Source organism: Pomacea canaliculata, linkage group LG14 (assembly GCF_003073045.1).
Source record: "Pomacea canaliculata isolate SZHN2017 linkage group LG14, ASM307304v1, whole genome shotgun sequence".
NCBI classification, from domain to species: domain Eukaryota; kingdom Metazoa; phylum Mollusca; class Gastropoda; order Architaenioglossa; family Ampullariidae; genus Pomacea; species Pomacea canaliculata.
The window spans coordinates 1,622,536-1,647,521 of record NC_037603.1 but is presented as its reverse complement, the minus strand read 5'-3'; the positions used below and the strand labels follow the sequence as shown (position 1 = coordinate 1,647,521).

Sequence of the window (24,986 nt, the reverse complement as noted above, 5' to 3'; positions counted from 1 at the left end):
CAACAAAGAAAAGTTGATAAATAACAAAAAAGGATGGGAGGGTGTGAACAGGAGGGGCGTTAGTACTGATATTTAGTTAGATCTCTCGGGATTACGTCCCTTTGTTCTAAAGCGCATGCGCACTGTCTCACACACAGACACTGTTGTATTTATTCCTGTTTGCTTGGTTTGGTTTGAGTTTTTTTTTTTTTTACTGTCTAGAGAATCGGTTTGGCTTATATTTTTATAAACGACTCTTGGATTCGTGCACACTAAGCTACGCACGCGCACACACACACACACACGTGCACGCACTGAGTGCAGCAAGACCTCTGTTGTGGACACAGGAAGTTCATTTTCCAGCACTTTCTCTCATACTTTCACGTCTGCACATTAAGAGAGGGAGTACATTTGGGGCTGATAAATGAGGTCGTCTCAAATTCTTTCTTCTCTATCTGTCTATATGTCTGCACCTTCTCTTTTTGACTGTCGTGTGTTCAGATCTCGTCTCGGGCACGCTGTTATTATTATTTTTTTTTTTTTGTTCTCTCTCTCTCTGCATGTGGCATCTGTTTACTTAACACTTGCCTTGCCGCTTCCTTCTCACTCTGATATGATTTATCCGATGGAAGTTTTATTTGCACCAAACTTAAATCGTGGTCCCGTGCTTGTTCTCTCTAAAGCCTCACACCCACTTGGTCAGAGTATGCCCATGCGAGAGATCGGTTTGCCTCTCGGCATAACAGGGAACCTTATTTGTCCCTCGTAGTGTTTACAGCCTGTAGATGAGCTGTGTGATCATCGCTATCAGTCGAGCAGAACATGTTTACATTCGGCTGTTTTTTTCTGTTTAATAAATTTGTCATCAAACGTGCTCCCTTCATACTCACAGCTACTCGTGGACTGACACTTGCGGAGAGAGAAGGCAGGTGGGAGGGTACATAAAAGTAAGCTAAAGATTATGATACAATCTGATTTACAAGCGAGGAATATTAAAAGGTCAGTTTCAGAACCTCCCCCTAGTTATTTATAAAGCCCGTGTTTGTTTACTGTAATCCGTGTTTGTCGACAGAGTAGTAAGTGCGAGAACATTGTTTGTCATCTAAGTTTTCACCTGTAGACATTGTTTGTCATCTTACATGTTCACTGTGTACCGTGTTTGTCTTCTGAGTGTTCACTGTAATCCGTGTTTGTCGACAGAGTAGTAAGTGCGAGAACATTGTTTGTCATCTTACATCTTCACTGTCTACTTTGTCTTCTGAATGTTCACTGTGTGTCGTGTTTGTCAGCTGAGTGTTCACTGTGTTCCGTGTTTGTTATATAAGTGTTCATTGTCTACCGTCTTTTGAATGTTCACTGTATGCCATGTTAGTTAGCTGAGAGTTCACTATGTACCTTCCATGTGTTGACTGTTCAGCCCTTTGAACACTTTTGTCCTGTAAAAGTTGAGTTCTGGGCGCGTACTTACAGGTAAGTGTCCTGCCACACCTGTGTCAATCCTTTTCACAAGAGTGAATATTTGACTGTGGCCAATGTGTATGTGGCGATCCTTCACGAAACTTGTGTTTCAGCACCTATGTGGGAATGTGTGGATGTGACGCTGTGGTCAGTTAGGAAGCACCCTGCACGCTCACAAAATGGACTAATGCCTAAAATATCTTGTGTCGTCTGTTTTCTTCTGGCAGTTGTACGACAAGATCAATGCCAGAGCTCGCAGCCCGTCTCACAGACCCAACGCCGATGCCGTGCAGCAAGCTCGAGAGGTCAGTTCCGCCACGACTGCGCATGTCTGTCAGTTGGCAGCCATTCCTAGAGAGCGGACAGTTTGATCGAGTCTGGGTGGAGGGCAGGGAATGAAAACCTTTTTTAAAAAGAAATTAGTGGGATGGCTATTCAGACCAGGTATACGATGTTTATTTTGGGAAAGGGGAGCATTTTGCTGGAGTTTAATCTCCCTGATATGTAATTATTCTCGTTTTTATTATTTATTAGACCCTCTGTTGTTATGGAGCCTGTTATGAGTCTCGATTTTGATGCGATCCTGTCTGTCGGCTAGCATTTGAGTTGTTGCTGTCATTACATTAATCTGTCCACGCAGTAGTCGTATCAGCAATTGTAAAACAAACATAATCATCGCCTGAATGTTCCGACTGCCCTCGCCTGTTGCAGTTGCTGTGCCTTCTGGCGGAGGCCAACCCTTCCAACCCCGTCTTTGCAGATGAGTTGCGACATCTACTACAGCAACCGCACTTCATGGTGAGTACAAATGTTCCTCTTTTTTTTTCTCTCTCTCTCTCCTGCAGCTCTCGGTTGGATCTCAGGTCTACTGAGAGAATTTTATAGAAAGTTCTACACATTAAACTGTTTATAGGGGTTAGGTGTATCGAGAGGGAGAAGAGGGGAGAGACCTGAGAAAGTCACGTCATCAAGTCGGCAGTTATTACCTGGTGACCTACGTCATGATCGAACGACAGGTGTGACCCTTCAACGGGACATCATGGCTGTGTTGTATTTTCTGGTTAACATTCTCTCCCACTCACCCATCCACCAGCGTGGACAAAGATGGACGCGTGGTTCATCGGGTGCAGGCGAGACCAAATGCTACTTGTCCTTTCTCTCTCTACCCCTCCCTGTCTGGGACATTGCCTTGATAATCCAGTAGGTAATTAAATTACATATTAAGTATCATTTAATTATAATTAATACCTTATTAATACTATGTCAGCCATTTTCTATGGATTTCCTGCTCAAATGATTCAAGAGAGAGAGTGTGTGAGTGATCAGTACCGTTTTGAATCATGACTGTCCATGTTTTTCAGTTTGTTGTGCAGTCGAGTATGTGACAATTAGTTCTGCGTGGCAGGGTGGGTTTTGTTGTTGTTATTATTATTTAGAATCAACGACACACATGCTTCAGATAATCGCACAGACCCTACCAAATATAACTAGTGTCTGAGTCATAGCTGAAACGAATATTCTGGCAGTTTCGGAGGAGATTAGATAAAGGGTGTGGACTTGCAACCTTTAACCGCCGCCCACCCACACACAGAGCTACACCCTGTGTACAAGATGTTGCTTTGTTGTGTATTCGTTCATACATTAGATAACATTGCTCGCCTTTATGTGGTTTCCTTTTCACTGTGCTGAGTTATTATGTCCACTCTGCACCTAAGTGTGTGTTTCGCTAACTATTGTTTCACTCCTGCCGTCCATTCAATCACATGTTACTTCGTAGATAACTGTGGCCTTTCCCCCCACACTGGCGTTGTTATTCAAGAACCTCTACTCGTGTCCGACTATCATGTATCGAGGCTTGCCTCCCTTGCATCATACAGCCGGTACTTCTGTTGCGCGCCCTTCCCCTTCCTCCACATCAACTACACAAATAATGCAACAACTACATATTGTGCATGTTTATTTAATCGAAGATTTAAGTAAGTTCCTACCAACCTAACCAAACGTTCTGTTTGTATGTGAAAGAGAGAAAGAAAGGAAAAAAGCTTTGTAGGCCCACACGAAGACAGCCTGGTGATGCTCGGTGTTGTGGTCCGATTCAGTTTGAGAAATATTATGTAACATTGATGCAGTGTAACTGTTGTCTTTTTTTTTCTTATTGTCTCTCCAAATTTTGGGCTAATACGGGAAATGCTGTTAGTGAATGGAGGAAAAAAAACTTCCTTTCCACCGACAAATAATAAAATCTCTCAGCAGGCCTAGCATGGATAAATTTCACCCATTGACCTCATTATCTCCACTCGCTTCCGCGTTTTTCGCACACCAGTCACTTCCTGCATGTTTGGCATCCTTAATATTCGAGGGCCTTAACAACTCTTCCTCCCACTCATCCAACCCAGCAACACTTGAAGTGCCAGTCGTCTCTCTGGCATTCAGGTTCTCTGTTTTACAACTGTCAGAAGTTCCCAGTCGGTGGGGACTGTAAGGATCTGTTTATCTTCTGTCACAAAGTTGGTGATAGTCTGTTTGACACTGTGGGTTAGCAAGACCCGGGGGATAGGTGTCCGGTGAAGGGTGTCCACAGAAGTTAGTGACGACAGAGGAGAGGTGAGCGAACATTGATGTTTGACCACATTGTGGCCTGTGTTCCGAATTTGTCACAAGATGTCAGAAGAATGTTAACAAGATATTCTCTCTCTCTCTTTCTCTGTGTGTGTGAAGGACCGGCTTTATATCTGATTTCATACAAATTTTGCATGCATCAGTAAAATATGTTATGGGGCATTCAAAAGTGTTTACGATCCCCAAGAGCATCTCTGAATTATTACAAACAGGAAGTGTATTAAATAACTAGAAAATATAATTTTGGAACAAGTGTTTCAGAGTTAGAATACAGGGTTTTTGACCTGTATGTGTCCATAAAAGCCTACTTCCTCTTTGTCCAGTATATGCAAGGGAAAAACAGCGAGGGCAGTTTAGAGGCTGGGACTATTGTTTTCCCAGGATGTTTACTAATATTTCTGCGTGAACTCTAGTGTAAGAGGAAGAAAAATTGGGATGTGCAATGTCGCCGCTGTCGTAGCTAATAGCACCCGCTGAAGGCTGCTCCCCCTACCCATCACCACCACCACCACAAACTCACTGACCTCTCCCCACCCCCGACTCACTCCACCCTGGAACTGAGAGAAGGCAGTCTTTGTTGCAGGTGCTCGACAAAGCTCTCGGTTGTCTGCCCCACCATGCACGAGTGTCACAGAGACAGTAATAGAACCCACTGCTTGTGGTGAAAGCTCCTTCTTTCACTCGCGTCCTCTTGTGTAGGTGTATTCATGATACAGTCGGGCCTTCTCACCGCGTGTGCATGCGCATTCTTATCAGCCTTGCTGCCTGAGCCATTCGTTTGTTTGTTTTTGAATTTTTTTTTTAATTCTTTGCACGTGCGCGATCGTTATCTCCTGCACGCCCTTAGGTTCTTCTTTCCTCGTTTTCTCTTTCCTTCGGATGCCTCCCAGTCTTCTTCAGTGACTGGTGTCATTCGAGTGTAAGTCTTCACGACTTAAGTCCTATGGGACACTCTTGGCCAGAATAATTTTCATGCCACCCTTCCCTGTCTTTCTGGCCACCCACCACAGATTTACTTTGAGCATCTGTTGATGTCTTGAAAAAAACAAACAAACACGCAAAGTAGTCGTCCTTTCCTTTCGTTCCACCTCCAGTCTCCACCCGCATCCGATACACATTGAGCATGCGCAGAAGTTCAAACTCAAAACGTCATACCGGAAGGACAAGCATAGCATCTGGATGCAAGCCTGTGAGTGTACAGTACTTTATTTCTCTCTCTCTTCCAATCCATTTTTTCTTCGTTGAACTTTACCGGCACTCGGTTAAGCTGTAACGGGCGAAACATTTACTGTCGGCAGCCGTTGGCATGTCATGCGTAGCTGAGTGATGTCATTTTTTTGGGGGGTGGGGTGTCTAATTGGCAATGTTTCTAATTTTTGCTAAAACATATACAAACAAAACCTTGCATACTGGGCGGAGGGAGAAAGAGGGATGCAGAGATGTTCCCCGGAGTGTTATTTTTCTGATCCACAGCTACACCTGGGGTAACGTCACCTCTGCTTCGTAACAACAGGCTCTGTCATCATTGTCACAGCTGTGCCGCTTGGTGTTTGCTTCACGTGCATCGTCTTCAACATCGGAGAGAGAAAAGTTGAAAGAGGAGAAGTGGGGTGAGGAGGGGGGGAAGTAGATAGAAAGGTCACGCCACCTAGAGGCCAACCTCGGACACTTGAGATAAGAGGGAAAGGGGGTGGTTGTTGTGTTGACAACTTTCGTTGCTGACGGCGACAAAGGGGGAAAATGGATGCCATGCTTGAGCTTCATCGTCGTCACGCCGTTGCTCGGGAGTCGTCGGGTGAGGTTGGGGTGGAGCACGGAATGTGGGATGGCGGGAGGAGAAAGGATGGGAAAGAAGATGGATGATGGGGAGGCGGCCGTTACGTCTGGGCAGTGGCGAGAACGGACCGCGTGTCAGGCTCCTGCTGCTGCTGCTGCCTCGTGCCGAGCGCGTGCGTGCGTCAGCTCGCCCCACATCCTGCAGGCGCGCGACGAGCCGGTGCGTCCGACCTCCGCCAGCGGGCGCCGTCTTGCGGAACCGCCGTGGCGGTAATTGCCAGTAACGTAACGGGGTAGGGGGGTGGTGTAGGCAAGGTCTACATCCCCCTCCAGACCCTCCATCCATCCTGCCCACAGCCGCTGTAGTTGCTGGAGTTTGTTGTGTTTGTTTTCTTAACTCTTTCCACGTTGAGTCGGAAAAACGTTGGGCGCCGCAGTCGCTGGGTGCCACGTCACCCACTTGCTGTTTGGTCTCTGGCCTCCCACCCCTCCTGTCCTCCTCCCATGTACTTCCATCCTGTGAGTGGGGGGTTCGTTCAGCGACACAGGTCAGCGACCAACCGACCTACAGGAAACAGTCGTTACGGTCTGGGGTGGAAGTTGAGAGGTAAGCAAGTAACCTCACTACACTTTCGAAATATTTCTTTGCTTCCAGATGCTCCAGGAATTCAATCTACTGCATCAACGTTGATGGTGGATAACATCACTTCCTGTCTTGTGATTGTTACGGTGATAATTATTATGTTGTGGGTGGAGGTGTATCTATTGTGACGGTTTGGATGTCGGAGATACCCGACAAGCATCTCAGCGCATATTTCCTCCCCATTTTAGAAAAGTACACATTTCCAGAGAGCACATACTTGACCTCCTTTTCCTTTCCCCTTGCTGTGGGATGACATATTGTTCTGAACTCTTCCAACTGTCGGGTTCTGACAACCTACAGAGCATCGTGATTGTTCAAACCTGCCAGGCAGTGCTTGTTCACGTTCAAATCCCGCTTTGGACACAGACGGGTGTTGATAGACTTGGTGAATGACCCCTTCACTCAATTATTTTCTAGTTATCGATCACTTCTTTTCCGTGTTTGGTTTTGTTTGTTTTGTTTTGTTTTTTTTTTTTGGGGGGTTGGTTTTGTTTTTGTTTTTCCGTGTTTTGTTTTGTTTATTTGTTGCTGTTGTTTTGTTTGTTTTTGTTTTTTCGTGTTTTCTTTTGTTTATTTGTTCTTGTTCTTTTGTTTGTTTTTGTTTTTGATTTTCCGTGTTTTGTTTTGTTTATTTGTTGTTGTTTGTTTTTCTTTTTGTTTTTCCGTGGTTTTTTTTCTTTTGTTTGTTGTTGTTGTTGTTGGTTTTTTTTTTTTGAAGTCTTGAAAGCCAGAAAGGGGTTAGCCACAAATTCCGTAGAAAAGAGAAAAGTTGCTCGAATAAGATCATTGAATAGCAGCAAATGACAAGGATGCCATGGTTGGCTTGTCTTTAGCAGCTGTTTGCAGTCACCTTAGAGGAGATGTAACTGTACAAGATGAGTGACAGCGCAGGTCTGCATTTCATCAAAACTGCTCTGTGTCCAGCTTCCTGGTGGAGCTAGATGCAGATGTGGATGCTGGTGGTGGTGGTGTGGGAAGGGGTGTGACTGTCGGTTATTATTTAGGAATAATTCCTGATAATACACAGTGTACTGGGCAGGTTTGGGGCGAATGATTGTAATGGCTTCTTTCGCTTCAAACATTCCTCGTTCGAAACCCTTCTCAGAATTGAGCTTCGGTCTTCACTCTTGGAAACATTTTCTTTGTCTTACCGTCTGTGGTTAGATGTGGTTGGGTGAGCGAGGTCGAGGGGACTGGACCCCTTTTCCCAGAATCACAGGAATGCTTCGTTCACTAGGTACCATTCTTCTAGCACCATCCTGAAACATTTATGTCAGCAACCCCGTGGGTCGTCTGACAACTGGCAAACAGTTTGGCTAATTCGACGAGAAGCAGCTGTGCTTTATGACGGGGCGGTTGTGAGAAGACCCATTATCGTTTTTCTGTGTGAGAGAGAGAGAAAGAATGTGAGTACATTGCTGTGACGAAAAGATAAGAAAAATTACTTTAAATTTCTTTCCCCACTACTCACTCACTCCACTATTTTCTAGTTGTACTCTAAGGTTCAAGAACCTCATTTCCACCAGTGATCGAGTCCCTCTCCTCCTCCCTTTGTCTAAGGGCGTGTACCATACTTTATATGTCCAACCACAATAAGGAAGTCTCTCTCTCTCAAACTTCTGTAAGAGTTGAAGATGTGACAGACGAGGACTGGCAGGAGGTTACAGGCAGATGGTGTCTCAGTCTTGTTGTGACAACCATTCGGTCCGAAATTGCAGACCACATGCTCCAGCTATCATCTGCAAGTAGCAGACAAGGATGTCTGGCGCTGGATATGGCCTTGGAAATGTTTTTGAGACATTTCTCAATTTTCCCCGACACCCTTGTCCACCCACACACACACACTCTCTCACCCTTCCGCCTTGACCTTTATGTGAGAGGGAGGTGCTCTGTATTTTTCAGTCCTACACTAAAGTCAGAGATTCCCAATATTTAGACCAGAGCTTCTGGTGACAGATGGCGATGACGGCCTCTTGTGTGCGAAGTAGTCTACATCACAATCAGTTGGCTTTAAAAAGAAAAAACAACAACAACAAAGTCACAGAGGTGTCAGGGGACAACAACAGAATATAAATTGAAAACTTAACCCAGCACGAAGTGGCAGTCCTTCCACCCTCACAAATCACTCGCTACACAAGTCTTCTCTTGGGCAAACCAAGGGGAGGTTACCGTAAAAAAGGGGACAGCATCCACGGGGAGGGGTTAATTGGAAGCCATGTCGTGCAGTTTCCACCCGAACAGGTTAGTCCAAGTCCAGAAAAATTATATACAACCCTCAAGATGGAAGATGTGGTGGGAGGATCGGGAAGGCGACTAACAATAAAGTGAATATTATACTCAGTAAGGTAAAGAACAATAAAGATACCCGGAGAATGTCCGGGAACTTTGTACACGTGCCGCCAGCCACCCGACAGACTTAATCACACGTCACGAGTTCCTGGGGTGCTTGGCCAGGTAGTAAATGATTTCAGTAAACAAAGGTGAACTGGCGGTGATGACGAGGCTGGGAGATGGCGAGAGGAGGGGAGTACAGATGTGTGGTGGGTATGTGTGGTGGTGGGGTGGAGGTTGTAGTCGTGCGCGCTGCGGCGTTCTGAGGTTTCTTCATTATTTTTCATCCTCAAGTCTTCTCCCTTGCCGTGCAACTACTGCTGCCGCCACCTGGAGCTAGCATAATGTTTATGTTGCACAGCTGGTCTGTAGCGGCTTTGTTCAAACACTGACTGCTGCTCATCCTCAGCTTCCTGCGACTGCGTGTGCAGCTGTGTGTACATCGTGCGCGAGCCTGAGCTGATGTTTACATCTGTAAGTACGTGTGTGCCTTGTCTGTAGTCGTTCATGGAGTCTCCACAGCCACATTATTAACACCAAAAAAGTTGGATGCACTCATTTTTATTTTAATTCCTTCTTCTAATTTGCTAAGCACCAAACCCATTCATTCAACTAATTAGTCCTGTCTTGTTTTTATCTTTTATATTCGTTGACAGTGTGTCGGTGTGTTCGCGTATATGTGCATGCGAGTTTGACTTTTCTAATAATATCTTTAAAAAAAAATTCAAAGAATTATTTTCCTTGGATGAAAAAGGAATATTGATTTGCTGTTTCCAGCTCAAATGGTTGACTTATGCTTCCTCGGCACAGAATAAAAAAGAAAATTTTTCGTTCTGAAATTTGGCATCTTGTGGATGGCACTACTCTGGCTTCGGCGATATCGATTGTATAGTTGTTATGCTGTCGGTGGTCATATGGCAGAAATAGCCCGGATGTGGTCGACACGAGCACAGAATATTAACAGGATTTAGGTCGTTAAATTTTAGGACATCATGAATGGTTGATTTTATATATATATGATGGAAAGACAGTGAACTGAAGTTGAAGAAGGGTTGGGGGAGAGGAGGCGGCGAAGCATCGTGTCCTTAACTCTCTCATCTTTTCTTTCAACTTTTTCTTTTTTAAAAAAATTCTGACATCGGACAAGGTAATTTATCTGTGCAGTCGCTTAGAGACTTCCTAAAGAAAAGACTTTTAAACACTCGTTGATGTCCAGTTTATTGTAATTAAGTGCAGACAGAGTTGCACTGACAGCAGCTTACTCTCCAGAATTAAAAACAAAAAAAAAAGATCCCTCAAGCTGTGCAGTCACAGCTGGTGGGGATGAAAGCAAGGAGTTCTTAACCGCCTGTGTGTGTAACCCAGGGACACTTGTCCTCCCTTGCTGAAGACGGTCGCCATGGTAGAGGTGTGCGCATGTCGTGGTACCGGATGGAAGCGTGCATGACTCAGTGGCAGACGTTTGTCTCTACGCGAGCCCCTCATCACCCTCCCATACCCAACCACCTATTCCTTTCGCTTATTATTTTGAGGAGAGGAGTGAAAAGACCTTGCTAAACAGTTCCCCTTTCTGTGTCCCTCATTTACAACAGGAAGCTTTTGTTTCAGAACCCTGGCACAAGACTTAAAAACTTTCTGAAACTTAAAACCGTTTTTAAAGAAGCAGCTTAGCAACTTTTGTGTTCAAAAATAGCTCGTATGGTGGTTAGATTTTCTCAAGAGTATAACAAATAAATTGTGCTGACGAAGGTATAACTTAAATAGTTTTATCTTCCTTAAAACGGCTTTAGTTAAGAACGTCTTAAAATTTTATTTTGCACTGTGATTATTTAAACAGATTTCAATGCCTGTCTTTAAAGAATTCTGTTGTGCAGCTGAACTCCTTGGTTGTTGTGTTGTGCAGAAACTGTTAATTTAAATGACTCCTACTGTCACGGTGCTGTGGACCGTTTGATTTATTGAGCGCCACGTTTGTTGTCCTTCACACTTCGGATGCATAAAGTGCCGCTGGGGATGTTCGCATAGTCGAAACGATTTGCAATAATTTGGACCGAGGTGCTGGCGACTAGACGAGAAGGCATACCTTGCCTCGCCATGAAAACGTTGGGAAAAGGACAGTCGGAGGCTGCGTCACGGCGATGGTAATGGCTGTTGCCATGCACACCTGCACACCTGCACACCAGCGGCAGGTAAAGACGTGCTACTCGCAACGGAGCCTCGTAGTCATGGCAATCCTCGACAAGGCTCATAAAGTAGAAGGTGTTTATGTGTGATTGCAGAGCCGCTAGTCACGGAGCTCGCGCCACGCACGCCGGGCCGTGCATCTGACCCCTGACCTTAATGCAGCGTTGTTGCTAAAAATAGAAGTCACACTTTGTCCTGCTTGTAAGCTTTCATACTCCTTCTGTACTCCTCCATCCTGAAAATTATCAAATCCACGGAGGTACTTCCATTCCGTGCATAGACTTCATTGTCAGTGTGTTGCTGCGCCGAGTGCTTTAATCTGTCGGACTCGCACAATACGTTTCCATGGTTACGAATTTCTTTTAACCACTGCGGCGGTCGCCAACTGCTTTTGCCTCCCCTGCCCTCAAAAAAAGACTTTTTTTTTCCTTCCATTTATGTCGTGAGTCACTCCGCTACTCGCCTTTCCAGCCGAGGACAGAAGTGTCGGTTGTCTCCGTCGTGCAGACGATGTCTCGTAACGTCGCGTGAGAGGTCTGCAGCCACGTCGTCGCGCACGGCTGCTCCGATGATGTCATTGCGGTTACGTCACTGCCGAAACGGTGACGTCATCGATCGCGTAGAGTAGCCGACAGGGGCGCCAGTGACGTCAGGACGTGCCGTGTCCATTGTTGCTATTCTCTGGTGTATTCCATCCTCTTTCTGCCATACTTTCAGTCACCATCAACCCTCCACCGCCTACCACCATCATTACCCCCAGTCTTTACCATTTTTTGGGGGGATTGGGGGAGTCATAAGATGACATGGGTGCATCAGTTAAAACCTTCCGCCGCTGAGTTAATCCGCCAGAGAGTCGATGAACCGAACTCAACTTCTCTCATCAGTTTCTGCCATACAGGCGACGACCCTGTCTACTTCCCTGGGTATCAATCGAGGAGATTGGAAGTAGGAGGGGTGGGGTAGGACAGGAAGCGTAGTCGACTCCTGCCTTGCTTTCAGGAATAAGGGCTGCGTTGTCGATACGTCACGTGACTAGTCTTGTCTGGCCTACCACTCCCCCGCCTCCTAGCCTCGCTTTCGTCTCCAGCTTCTCCCATGAGATTCCCCTTCAGCAACTGTGCTACAGTGATATCATCCTGCTTCCTTGTGGATGGGGAGAAAGGGGGGTGTCTTTGGCATTGTTTAATTTAGTTATTGGCAGTTGGAAGATACCAAGATGGCGCCACCTGTAGCGCTATAGTCGTCATGTTTAGACTGAGGACAAAGTGAGAATGATGCTACGAGGAAGAAGGTATTTCTGTCCTGGGTTTTTGTAGAATCTTTCCTGGTGAAGTAAATAATGTGTGCTTTTGTTTTGTTTGTTTTGAGGGGGCGGGCTTGGCCACGTTGTCAACTGCTGAGTAAATTTGAGTCTCGACAGACCACGTGATGGTCTCGGTGACATGGCGTGGCTAAGACTTAAGTTGAAAAAGCTAGCGACAGTAGACATGGATTGCCAGGTATTTATGGTTAGTTATTTATAGATGTCCTGTCTTGCCTTCTGTCTTTCTTTGAACTGCTCTTTCCCTCACCTTCCCTCCTTGCTTCATCTGGGGTTGGTTTTTTTTTTTTTTTTTTTTTTGTTGTTTTTTGTTTGGTCCATTTAAACAATTTAAGATGTTTGTCAACATTCATTTTCAAGAATACGCTTGCTAGTATATGTACATTATTATGTATGGTTGTGTGAAGTTTGGGTTCTTTGTAAGTCTCCGTGAGGTGAGCTGACGAATTTAAAAAGGAGAGATGCTAAACAAAAAATGTAGGTTCATAAATTTATTTCTCCCGCCTCTCGCTTTCTTTCTCTCTCTCTTTTGCTTACTTGCTCCCGTTAAAAAATGTTATAAAGAAAACGAAAAGCTGTGTAACGGCGGGCTGTCTTTCTCCGACCTCCAAGAAGGGACGAGGAGTCCACAGGAGCATGTTGGGCATGACTCGGGTCTTCGGGTCCACTGGGCACGCGACGCCATTGTTGGGAATGGAGGTCAAAGGTGAAGCCCTCGACGCACGCGAGGGACACTGCGGCGAGAGGAAACCTGTCGCGCTTTCCGTCTTCTGCCGTCGCTCCTTCCAGTCTCAGGGGTCTGTGTCCCCCAACCCCTCGACGACACACCGTCCCAACCACCCGAGAGAGAATTTGGCAGATATTGACTTTCAGAGTTGATGTTCAGAGGGATTGTCATTTAAGGGATATTCGTTGAAGGTTATTCATCTGTTTGCTTGTTTGCCTGTTCGTCTGCTTTTGGAAGCAGCGTGAAAGCTGCAGAGACTCGGTCATTGTCTACTGTAACCTTTTCTATGTCACTCCATCAGCGCGTCACCATTTTGGTTCGGCAGCGTTAGTCAGTGCAACAGCTGGCAGCATGTCTACTGTTAGAATATCCTGTTGTGTTGCAGTAGTTTTCTAGATTTTTTCCTTTTTTTCAAGCTCTGTGGCAGCTGTGATTCGACACCGTCTGGTTTGATGGAATGATTAGTGGAGAGAGTGGGAAGTGAGTGGAGCTGGTTATGGAGATCAGTCTTGGGTGATGGGGGTGAGTGTAGGGGTGGGGAGGAGAAGTTAATCATCATCCAATGGCGAGGCTACAAGTACAAGCTGTTGCTACTGTTGCTGTTGATGATGCTGATTGCCGTCCCTCGCTCGTGACGTTAGGGTGATGGCACCCTTAGCAGTTCTAACGCCGGTCATCACAGCCACGACCCGGAAACTGTGTCCAGCACCATCATCACCCCAACCACCCTGATCCCTCCTCGCCACACTAACACTTTCTCTTTGACACGCGTGTGGACTCGGTTCTTAATCCCTCTCCTCTTCTATCTGATCCCCCTCCACCCGTATTCACCCCAACGCACCCGACATCGCATGCAGCTCACAGAAGAGTGCAAACTTGAATGGAAACATCACAGACCCGTTGAGACCTGGGACTACAGACTCCCTAGCAAAACCGTTAGACGGGGATCCACGGCACTTTGCGGCTTCGTCGACATGCACTGAAGCGTGTTGTGTGCGTACGTGCGTGCATGCGTGCAACACCGAAGACGGGAAGAAAGAAGGTAGCCGCTCGTGTTGGACAGCAGGGACGCGTGCGGCGGCGGCGGCTGAGGACCAGCAGTGACGGCGAGGTTGATGGAGTTGTTGGAGGGGAGGGGTGAGTCGACGGCTGCTGTGATCGATTCCCTACTCCACTCCTTCATTCTTTCTCCTTTTCCTTTCCTTCCAGTCTGTGCAATGTCCTCCTGCGCCTCCAACCGGATCTTTCTCTCCTTTCACGTTTGGCAGCAGAGCGGAGACACCGGGGGTCGGTCGTGAGGCAGGCAAAGGTTCAAACCCTCAACTTGTTCCTCCTTCTCTCTCACAGACAAACGCACCCCAAGTCCCCACGATCATTTCTCTCGGATGGAAAGAAAGGTCCCGTGACCTAAGGTCCCAGTGGAAATGGGGTGGAGGAGGAATTACTCGTGGCCTCGGTGTCTGGCCACAGCCAGCCAGCCAGCCGGCCGGCCGACCAGGCAGGCGGCAGGCGTGAAGCGATGGTGGGTGAAAATCCGTTGCAGGACGCTCGGGCACGCTGCGTCTCCTCCTCAGTCCGCGGAAAGTCGATTTTCTTATTCGTCATCCTTGAGTCTTGAGCATGCGCGGTGTGGTGTGTGTGGAGGGGGGGAGACTGTATTCTGTGAGCGCCAGGCACGAGGAGTGAGGGGAGGAGGAGTAGGAGAGGCAAACACCTCGCACCTTTCAAGCTGCTGACCTCGACCTTGACCTCGGCCTGTGGGGGAGTTGCCAGGTAAGAGGACACGTGCGTGAGAGAGAGAGATAGAGAGATCGACATGCAAATCACATTCATTTGCAACGATGATGTCATTAGGATACGATGGACTTATCCTGTCACGTGTTCACATTTCCTCCGCACATTTTTTTTTAATAATCTTGACAAAGACTCGGAAAACTCATTAAGCTCGTGTAATTAGATCATCTTCACAGTCCTAAACCCTAATGCAGGATAATTTTTTTCCGTGGATTTGGCTAAATTAACGCTCCATTATCATGATGATCATCATCATTAGTCTGTTAGCCCCCGCTGGCCTTCAATGCACCCGGATGATCTTACTATGAACTACCCCACCTTTCACCCCCACACTCTGGCATTCTCTCGGATCCAATGACTGGGTGGATGCTGCTTGTTCCTCCCACCCAACCACCTGGTCCTGTTTTCCTCGTTGTATCTTTTTGTCTGTTTTTTTTCCTTCTGTTCGTTGTTGTTGTTGGTGGTGGTGGTGGTGTGGCTGTCAGATCACATTCACTCACCGTGTATTGATTGTAACACTCAGTGAGCTACGCGGCCATGTGTGTGCGTACGAGCGCCGACAGCTGTCCCCCCGACAGCTGACTATCACGTAGTACGTCATCGAACCGGAGGCGACTTCCTGTCTCCCCCGTGCTGCGTTCATTGACCCAAAAGGTCACCGCCAGTGCACGAGTGACGATGGGTATCAAACACGATCAGGTCCGGTATGTTCTTTTTTCGTACCTGTGTGGTTTATATATAGGTATTATTATTATAGGTATAACCTTGAGGTTTACCTGTTTGTGTGTTACTATGACGGCGAGAAGCAGGTAGAACTGATGTAGCAAGATTTTCGATTTATCTCACCACCTACCCGTCCATCTCCTCGCCTTCTGACCTTTAGCTGTCGCTTTTAATATTGGAAAAAAATAGATGTCGAGGCGTTGGTAACGGTTTAGCAGGTGTGGGTGGCAGGGGGAGGAGCAGCCTCTCAGGAGTGCACTCCCTGCTATTCCCAGTCTCCACTCTTTGGTTTACTTGATGTCTGAAAGTCTCGGCGGAGGAAGAAGTTCGGAGGGCACTCCTGTCCATCAAAACCCTCCGATCTCCCCGGGTGCGGGAAGTAACCAGTCCTCGAGCTGGTCTGATCACTTGCGGCCCTAGGAAATAACCTGTCGTCTGCCAGGGTCTGCTGTCAGGTGGACTGTGGGGTGGTGCTGCAAGTCTCTCGACTTATCCTCCTCTTTACCGCAGGAAATGACCTCACGTGATCACATGGCCGAGCGCTGGCCGAGTTCTTTCATTGCCGTCATCGTCTGCCATCTTCTCATTAGCCGCCCTCGTCCACCCTTCTCTCCACATGCCACCCCCAGTTGTGGCCAGGTCTTTCAGATGATTTCTTACCGTCTTATTTAATTTACTTTTTTATTCGTTCTTTCTTCATTCCGTCTTTTTTTTCCACCTTGTCTAAGTACATCCGAAGCTGTGTTCACTCAGATTCTGTATTCTCTTCCCTTTGTCGGCGAGAGAGGAAGAGGAGGAATGGCAGTTTTTTTTTTATTGTCATAATGTTCGTGCGTGCATGCATGCACTCGAGGAATTTCTGTGAGGGTCGGCGCTTGATGGACTCACTGTGCGATGATGAAGGCGGCTTCTTTCCTGCGGAAACGTGATGGAGGAGCAGCCTCGTCTGCCCATAGCAACGCAGGCTCCGAGGAGGTGCACGGAGGATCAATATGTGACACAACAACGAGCGATGGGCATCCCGCAGCAACAGGTTGAGAAAAATATGGCCTCGCTTGCCTCTACATCCTCTCCCTCTCTCCATCTCTTTTATGATTGTGTTTTCTTGCTCTCTTTCTTTGTCCCCGTTCTCTCGTTATCTTCTCTGTTTCTCTCTTTCTCTGTTGTGTGTGTTTCTCTTTCTTGCTCTCTTTTTTTTTCTCTGTCCCTATCGTGCTGTCTCTTGGGTGTTTTTTTTTCCTTGTTTGTCTTTTTTGTGTCTTTGTCAGTTTTGGGTGGTTGTTTTGTCTTTTCTCTCTCAATCTAGTTTTTCTACGGTTGTTTTTCTCTTTTTTTATTTATTTATTTTTTGTTCCCTCTGTCCCCTATTTACAACTTTACAGTGTCCTTTGAAGCACCCGGACTAGACAAGACTAGACAACACTAGACAAACTAACACACCATTCACAAAGTCTTGTTACGGAGGAGAGGTCGAGATGGATGATCGCAGTCTGAATGGAGGACAACGCCTCAGCTGAGTTGCTGAAGGAGGATTTAGAAGAAACAACCAAAGTCTTCACTGCTCTGTGACATAGAATCTGAGAATTCAAAGACTGACACTCAGCATGGAGGCAATCACGTGGTACCTGCCAAAGGTAGAAAACATTCACCAGAAGCATGAGGCGAGTCATCCAGTCCATGCTAAGTGAGCGAGCAGAAGCTCACAGCCACCAGGTCTTCACCTGTCGCCTCCCGATACAAGAACACCTCAGACATCAATGGCATCTCTTCCACAATTTCATTAATTTTGAAAAAAGACATTCGACAGAACTGAAAGTGATGTCTCTTCGTTCTATCGACAAGAGGAGGGTGGCTGTCAGGATTTCTCTGGATGTCAACTTTTTTTTCTGAATTAATTTTCATTTGGAGTCCGTGGTTTGACCCGTTGTGATTGTGCTGGACTGTTTTTTCGTGAGCTTGATATTTTACCTGCTCTTCTAACAGTTTTATTTTTCTCTGACGATGCCATTTTGGTCTCAGTAAAGTTTCTTGTTTCGTGGATGTCGCCGGCATACCAGATGACATTATCAACTGTCAGTCTTGGACTGTGTAAAGGGAGCTAAGCTCCACAGACAGCTCTGCTCTTCCGTTTCCTTGGTGTCTACAAGACTTTTCCATTATGCAATATGAACTTTGTGCATTTGCTTTGATGTAATAGGCTTGATGGATAATGTACAGTGTTCGATCTTACAGCTCCGCACTTATTTCTCCCCGTTCCATGCCTTGTCCATTTTCCTTTCTTGTCGGTTTGTTTGATTTCTCGAATTTCTCTTTGTCCTCCTTATTTGCAAGGCGCCATGAGCTCTCCCATAGGACTGGGACAGGCTCTGTATAAACTGTCATCATTATTTGATTCAAAGATTTAACTTAGAATAGAAGACCCTCGTTAAACTTATCGAAGTGTTGGAGCTTGATGAGCGCAGTACTACTCAACAAGTAACTGGGAGACTTCTGTCAGACAAGAGTGAGTGTCCATCAACGGTGCTTCTTGACACCTGTACAGTTCAAAGACTTTTTGAAGAACATCGGGCTGCCAACCCTTCACGACCACCTCATCTTCCCGGTCTGTGGGAGTGACATGTTCGCTTTATTGCAGACGACATCGATGTCTGATCAGAGGAACGAACCACCAGACCCGACCACAGACAGACTGACGGACAGAGTGAGCGCCGCGTGGAATGAAGATGAACGCTGACAAAAATAATGTTAGCACCTTGTCAGACGGTTATTCTCTTCTCGTCCGTCTCGCCCCCACCCTTGCACCCTATACCCCTACCCGAGGACCGGTACCAGGGGACCAGTCATTGTCAACCGGTGCCAGCCTTTAACGCCTCTTCATCCCGCCATGAGGGAATGTAGCGGAGACATTTGGATTTAAGATCATCATCATCATCATTGTAACCTCATTATTTCGCCACTCATCGATGACGAGTTGAGATATGCATGCTACACAAGCAGCACGCCTTACATACATGGCAGACATACAAACATACAAAGCTCCATACATTGTTGCAGCAGACGCTGGTGTCGTGTAATCGATGGGAGGCAACCTGTGGGGCCGTGAAACTGTCGGCACAGCGCCACAAAGACAGAGAGAGAGAAGGAGGGAGAGTATAGAGGGACGTGGAAAAGCGGCGATGTGGCGGGGCTTAGGGTGGGGTTTGGATGGGTGGGGTGGAGTGGGGTGGACGTGCAGGTAGAGATTACTGCCCCTACTTGCTGGAGATAATAACTTCCCTTTCCATGGCGTGTAATGAAGCTTGTGAAATGGAGCCGACAAATTAGACCGGCGGTAACCTGACCAGGGTGGCTTGTGGTTGCCAGATGTGCGCGTTCACACACACACTCTCTCTCTTGAAATAATCTCGCATGCAAGGTCAAAGTTCCTCCTCTTCCTCCTCCTCATTCCTCACCACCACCCCTTGCACGAGTACTCAACGTTCCAGTCTTCAATTCCTTTTCTTTTGAGGATTGGCGATTCTTATTTTCACCCCCTCGTCCAAGGAACTTGTTACCATCTGAGGCAGAGGAAGAAGGAAAAACAAACCACAAAGTAATTTTTTTTAATCTCTTCTTTGTTCATGTCTGACAAAAAGCATCCGTGTCTAGGCAACAGGTGTTGTGACGTCACAGCGGTTGCTGTAGTCGCTGTAGTTGCTGTAACTTCTGGTGGGATGTGTAACACAGTTTACAGATTCTCGTCGCCCTAACAGATTGTTTTCATCGGAGATAACATTCGACAGTTGTATTTTATTATCGCCTGGCAGAGCTTTGTGTTGGATATAAAGTAGTTTTAATGCTCATCGCCGGTCTCGTCGTTTTCCTCGTTTGCCAGTCTGGTGGCGACAGTGTTGTGTGTGTATGTGTGTGTGTTTCTGGGGTGAAGTTGAAGCCAGCAGGCAGTCCGTCCATAATTTCCGACATAAAATGAACGAGACCTGTTTCGATGCCATTCTGTTTATCTTCTGTTCACAAAGCTGCTGTCGTGTTGTTGCCCACATTTCTTGCTTTTCACATTGTCTGCAATTATCTGCCTCTTCGATGGAATTAACCCGAGAAAGAATTGCTGAAGTCTGATAGGTATGTGTGTGTGGTTTTTGTTTTCACCTGTCTTGCTCTAGTCTGAGGACAAGTCATATCGAAATGCCGGGTGTAATTCGGGTACCTTGTACCTGGCACGAACATGTAGTCGCAGATTGGTTTTTGTGAACGCTTGGGCGAAATGTTTTCAAAAATGGTCACTGGAATCTTTTTGCTGGTATGAATAAGAATTTTTTAATGCTATATATATATTAGATGGGCATGGGAATGCTCAAAAGTGATGCTACCAGAAAGCCTCCCCCTCCCCCTCTCCCACCCTGTCAGTCTTACATACAGACGCCAGGTATTGAAGAAGCCCGTTGACATCCGCAAGTCGACCTCAGTCCTTCCGACAACATTTATACCGACATTGGTATCAGCCACCAGACGCCGTGTCCTTCCTGTAGAGACAGAACTGAGACCGACACTTCTGGGCCTGTACCACCACCGACCTCTGAGAAACAACTTGCTTTCTTCTCTCTCTCTCCTCCCCTGAGACATCAGACAAACAAGGCGACGACTGCACCACTTATCGGACATGTCTTCTTCCTCGCTCCATCCCCCAACCCATCCCCAGCCATCACGATCACTTCCACCACCACTAAAAAAGAAAAAGAAATTCTGAAAATGGGTAACCATAGACTCCCAGACTGTATGTCCCGGTTCCACACTCGGATTTCAGACCAATTTGCGAGGACCGTTAATCTGGACCGCGAGTGACGGCAAAAGCTGAAAGAGATAAATCAGCGATGGATTCTTTTTTGGGGTTTATATCTCGGGTACACTATTTCTTTGGCTTTGGAGTGCTCCCAACAGCAGTAAATATGTCTCGGGCAATGGAGTGGGGTTGAGTAGGAATTCGGCTTTGGGGACCTTTTGCAGCAAGCGCATGATGAAGTGCGACCTCTTACTTCCAGAGTTCAATCGCGCAGTCAGAATGTCTGACGGTTGTGTAGGTGGGGGAGGAGAGGGGAATCCTGAACACCCGGATTGAATGTTACAGTATTGATATTCCAAGTTGGTCTCAGAGAGATTTTTTCAATTCAGGGATGATTTTTTGTAATCAGTTTTGGTCTACTAACATAATGCGACCGTCTTGTAGTCTGTACCCAGGGTTGGTCCTGTCGACCCCGAAGACAGAGGTCTCCCAGCTGTCTGCAAGGCTGGCTGATATGGAAGGCTGGCCGCTCCAGAAGCCGTCAAGCTGTCAGTTTAGCCAAAGACCAGAAGAGTCTTTGACACTCGTCCTCCTTCCCATGGAGAGGAAGTAACAGCGTTAGACGCTCCACCGCCAGCAAGACGTGGCTTAATTCTCTCCCTTCGCTCTCATTCCCACCCGCCACCACCACCACCACCACCACCACTACCCCATCTTCGATCATTTCTATGTTCCAGTCAGTGTAGGCGAACTTCGGGTCACGTGCCAATTAAGATAATTTACATAGGTGGCGCCATGCTTCCAGAACGTATTGCTGGTCGGCTTTTGTGTATCAGTGATTCTGGTTATGAATTATTAATAAAGTTATTTTATATACTAATTATATTAATAGAGTTTTTGTAAATATTTACTCTGAGACAAATGAAACTGTAATTTAAATATAAATGAGACTTTTCGGTATGAAATATTCGCGAACAGGAATTAAATGCTTCAAAGATTTTTAATTTTCATTGAAGCAAACAGAGTTGTGCGGTATTCGATGACATTTTGAAAATATTGACATGAACGGTAACGGGGAGGAGAGATGATTAGCTGAGTATTAAGTCCTGTGAACACACATCAGCCAAACCCGCTCATTAAAAATAACGATTCGGTTCCAAATAACAGTTCATCTTCCTCAATCTTCACCCTACTCGCTCCAGCCCCTCTCAGCAGACTTGTAATAAAATGTTTCCGTTTCTTGTCACCAAGACAACGCAGGACGCTGTTGCGCTCCCCCCGGTGCCTCCCTTCGTTTGTGGCTAAAAGGAAGATATGAAGGAGGGAGTGTGGGGTTGGGGGTGGGTGGGCAAACGGCTTGTTTTTGCGTTCCTCTCCGCGTGCAGCCCAAACAGCCAGCATCTTCAGATGGCGGGGGATAATGATCGTGCCTTTCTGAAGGCAGGCACGTGCTAGTTTAAATGGAGCAGATGCTGCCGGGGTCCGGTGTTTGTCCCCAAATTGCATCCGTCTTGTGGCGCAGAAATAGCTTGGGCGGCCAGCCAGGACAGGCGACGGTCGATCGAACCTTCTTCCTTCACCTCCCCAACCCTCCCTTTCCCCAACACGCACTCACACACACACTTTCCCCATCCCCTCTTTAACGTCGCTTCTATGGACAGACAACATCGGATGAGATCGTGAGCAGTAGACTAGTACATGTATCGGACTTTTCAGGGTCTTGTGTTTCAGAGGGACACAACGTCGGAATTACGGGGACATGACGTTCCGATCACGTAAACATTTACAGTGGGGTAACGGAAAGAGAACTCTTGTTAGGGACGTAAATGTCACGTGTTTATGGGACGTAGTGACATTTAGGTGAACCCTGTTTGTCGATCGTTTCCATTGCTGGTCTCTTATCCGACACACCTCCACAAGGGAACCTCCCGAACTCCATCCCCGGTCTCGGGTGTCCACAGGTTGACGTCCAGTGTGCCGTCCGCTTGGTGCAGTGGCGATGTCTTCTTAAAATATAAACAAAAGTGATGATCGTAAAGGTACGGGTTCAAAACTCAGCTACGGTAATTTATCTCTGGAAATGGCAAGTTGTTTACAGGGCTGAACTAGTCTTGCCGTTATGTAGTCTCAGTTGTTGACATTGTCAACCAACTCCCCGGTATACATGTGTCGTCTCGTGCTATTCAAGTTTTGCCGTTAAACTTATTTTCTCCAATTTTTCATATTTTGTTCACGTTTTCAGCTTTAACTTTTTTTCTGTTCGCCTGTCACTGTGCTAACGCCGACTTATCTCAGGTCACAAACCAGACCGCAGGCCATGCGTGCTCGGAGTTTTAAAACACGACAGATTGTAATTGTCTGTTCCCTTCTTGTCTCTCCCGCTCCCTCCGTCTCCCTTCTTGCCTGCGCCGCTCCCTCCGTCTCCCTTCTTGCCTCCGCCGCTCCCTCCGTCTCCCTTCTTGCCTGCGCCGCTCCCTCCGTCTCCCTTCTTGCCTCTGCCGCTCCCTCCGTTCAAAAAAAAAATGATTGGTGTAATAATGTAAGTCAGTGACATAGCTTCAGGACCTCCCGCTTTCCGCATCAAGATAACATGTCACGTGACACTCGAGACGACCAGGAGGACAGGGGTGGGGTGAGTTCTGCGACTGGGTAGCTCAGGGAGCTGGGGTGTGCATGTATGGCGAGTAACTTTTGTCAACATAACTACAGACTCAACGCCGACACGCGCTCGCACTCTCACTCTTGCTCATCGCACAATGTTTATAGCATAAAACCACAATTGTGCGCAATCTAAATTTCTGTTGTTTTTGTTTTTTTGTTTGTTTTTTAAACTCATTGCGCTTTGTTTACATATTTGTATGTGCGGGATTATCAGTCTCTCAACATGACTTCTCATTTCGATTTTGTTTTTGTTTTGTTTTTTTTCGTATAGAATATCTCTCAGCTCGTCCTTGCGCTATAGTCAGCGTCGTGAGTATTGGGGATGGGGAATATGGTCGTGGAGGGGGAGTCAGGATGTTATTTTTATATTTATGGTTATTCCGGTGCCCGGATCAATACTTCTATCAGGAGTTATCTACACTTTACGGCTTGAGTCGACGCCAGCGGCGGTGGTGGTGACGATGGTGGTGGTGGACAGGTTGCAGTGGCGGCACTGAGGGAGAGGGGAGGAGGCTCGTGGTTGCAGCCAGCGCCAGACATATTTGTTCTCCATCGTTCGTTCGGTGCTTGAGTCAGGAAGACGGCGCCTGGCGAACAATGTCTTAGGGCTTCTTGTTTTCCTGCAGTTGATAATACAACAAAAGGGAGATAATGATTTTGTTGGAAATTATCTCGCTTGGTATCACGTGCTGTTCTGAAAATGTGTACAAAATATCTTCCAACCTCGCTTAAAAATAGCATAGCATGCACACGTGTTTGTATGTGTGTTGTAGTAATAACAATGCTGCGAGAAGATATTTTCTCTTGATTATTCACTGTACTTGTCCTTCACGCCTACTCCTGGCGCCATCTAGCGGCTATTATTTCCTCCTCTTCCCGGAAGGTACAGCTGCAGATAAAAGATGCACCGTGCTGGGAAGTGCTGATGGAAGGAGTAAAGAAACTGAGATGGTGATTACGGAGGGCAGGGTGTTGGTTGGTGTCGGGGTGGAGGTAGGGCTGGTGTGGCGGGGAGCAGACGGGGGAGTAATTTGTCAGCACTGCAGACAAGAAGAAGGTATCGGCATGAAAGAAGCAACAGGACGGAGGACGGAGGGGGAACAACATCGCTCCTGCAAGAACCCTCGGTCCGAAAGGCGAGAAAAAGTCATTATCTCGAGACGCGCGCGAGGTGATGCGGCGAAACCTGCAGATGAACGCCGCGCGCATGCGTAGCTGGTGACGGCTTCCTCCCTCCCAGTCCTCCCAGTCCTCCATTATTTATTTTTTTTTTTGAATGTGCGCTGCTAACTGAATGGCGGCATCGCCTGCTCCGCTCATTAGTGGGCGGTGTGACACGGAATGGAGAGTGAATGAACTGTCGTCGCCCTCTCCTTACCCTCTCTCCCTCTTTTTTTTTTTTTAACGGGAGACGTGGAGGCCATGAATCATGAGCCATCAGCAGAACTTGCACCAACCTGTAACTCTAACCCTTCAATTAGGCCTTTGGTGACAGAAATTCTGCTCAAAGACCTCTTTCTCTTTAGAGCAATTATTATATTTTTATTTCATACTAAATTTAAAGACCTATACATGTATTAGTTGAAAAGTCTTTTTTATAATTAAGCTTGTTTTATTAATCTTTTACAGAAGCATCTCCTACAGAATAACTGTTGGGAGAACCAAAGATCGGCATTTCTTTTTTTTCCATATGTGCCTGGTGTTAAAAGATGTGAACCTGCGATTGAGATTCGCATCCGGGTTCTTCCTTATTACCACATGAACACGTGACTAAACTGATCAGATTTTATCCTTTTCTACCTACTTGGGAGGCAAAGTATCGCAACGGATGTGAGTTATTTGCACGGTTAAACGAAACTCAAACTATAGTTTTGAGAATTATGTTTGGCTCAGGTGGGTCTGTAAGTGGAAACAACTACAACTGCAGCATCTTGATGAAAGCCTCCATTTCACTGCCTGTGGAGTATCGTGTGGCGGGGTTAAGAGCGGGTCA

General features: G+C 46.7%; 1 protein-coding gene across 1 annotated transcript in view; it reads left to right on the top strand.

Annotated features, from left to right (window-relative positions):
• The window catches only part of LOC112555855 (peripheral plasma membrane protein CASK-like), a 149,455-nt gene that overhangs the window by 110,529 nt on the left and 13,940 nt on the right, over positions 1–24,986 (top strand). The window contains exons 11-12 of the mRNA XM_025224397.1: positions 1,665–1,742; positions 2,149–2,235. Of these exons, the coding sequence (XP_025080182.1) occupies positions 1,665–1,742; positions 2,149–2,235 (165 nt within the window). The remainder of the gene's footprint in view (positions 1–1,664; positions 1,743–2,148; positions 2,236–24,986) is intronic.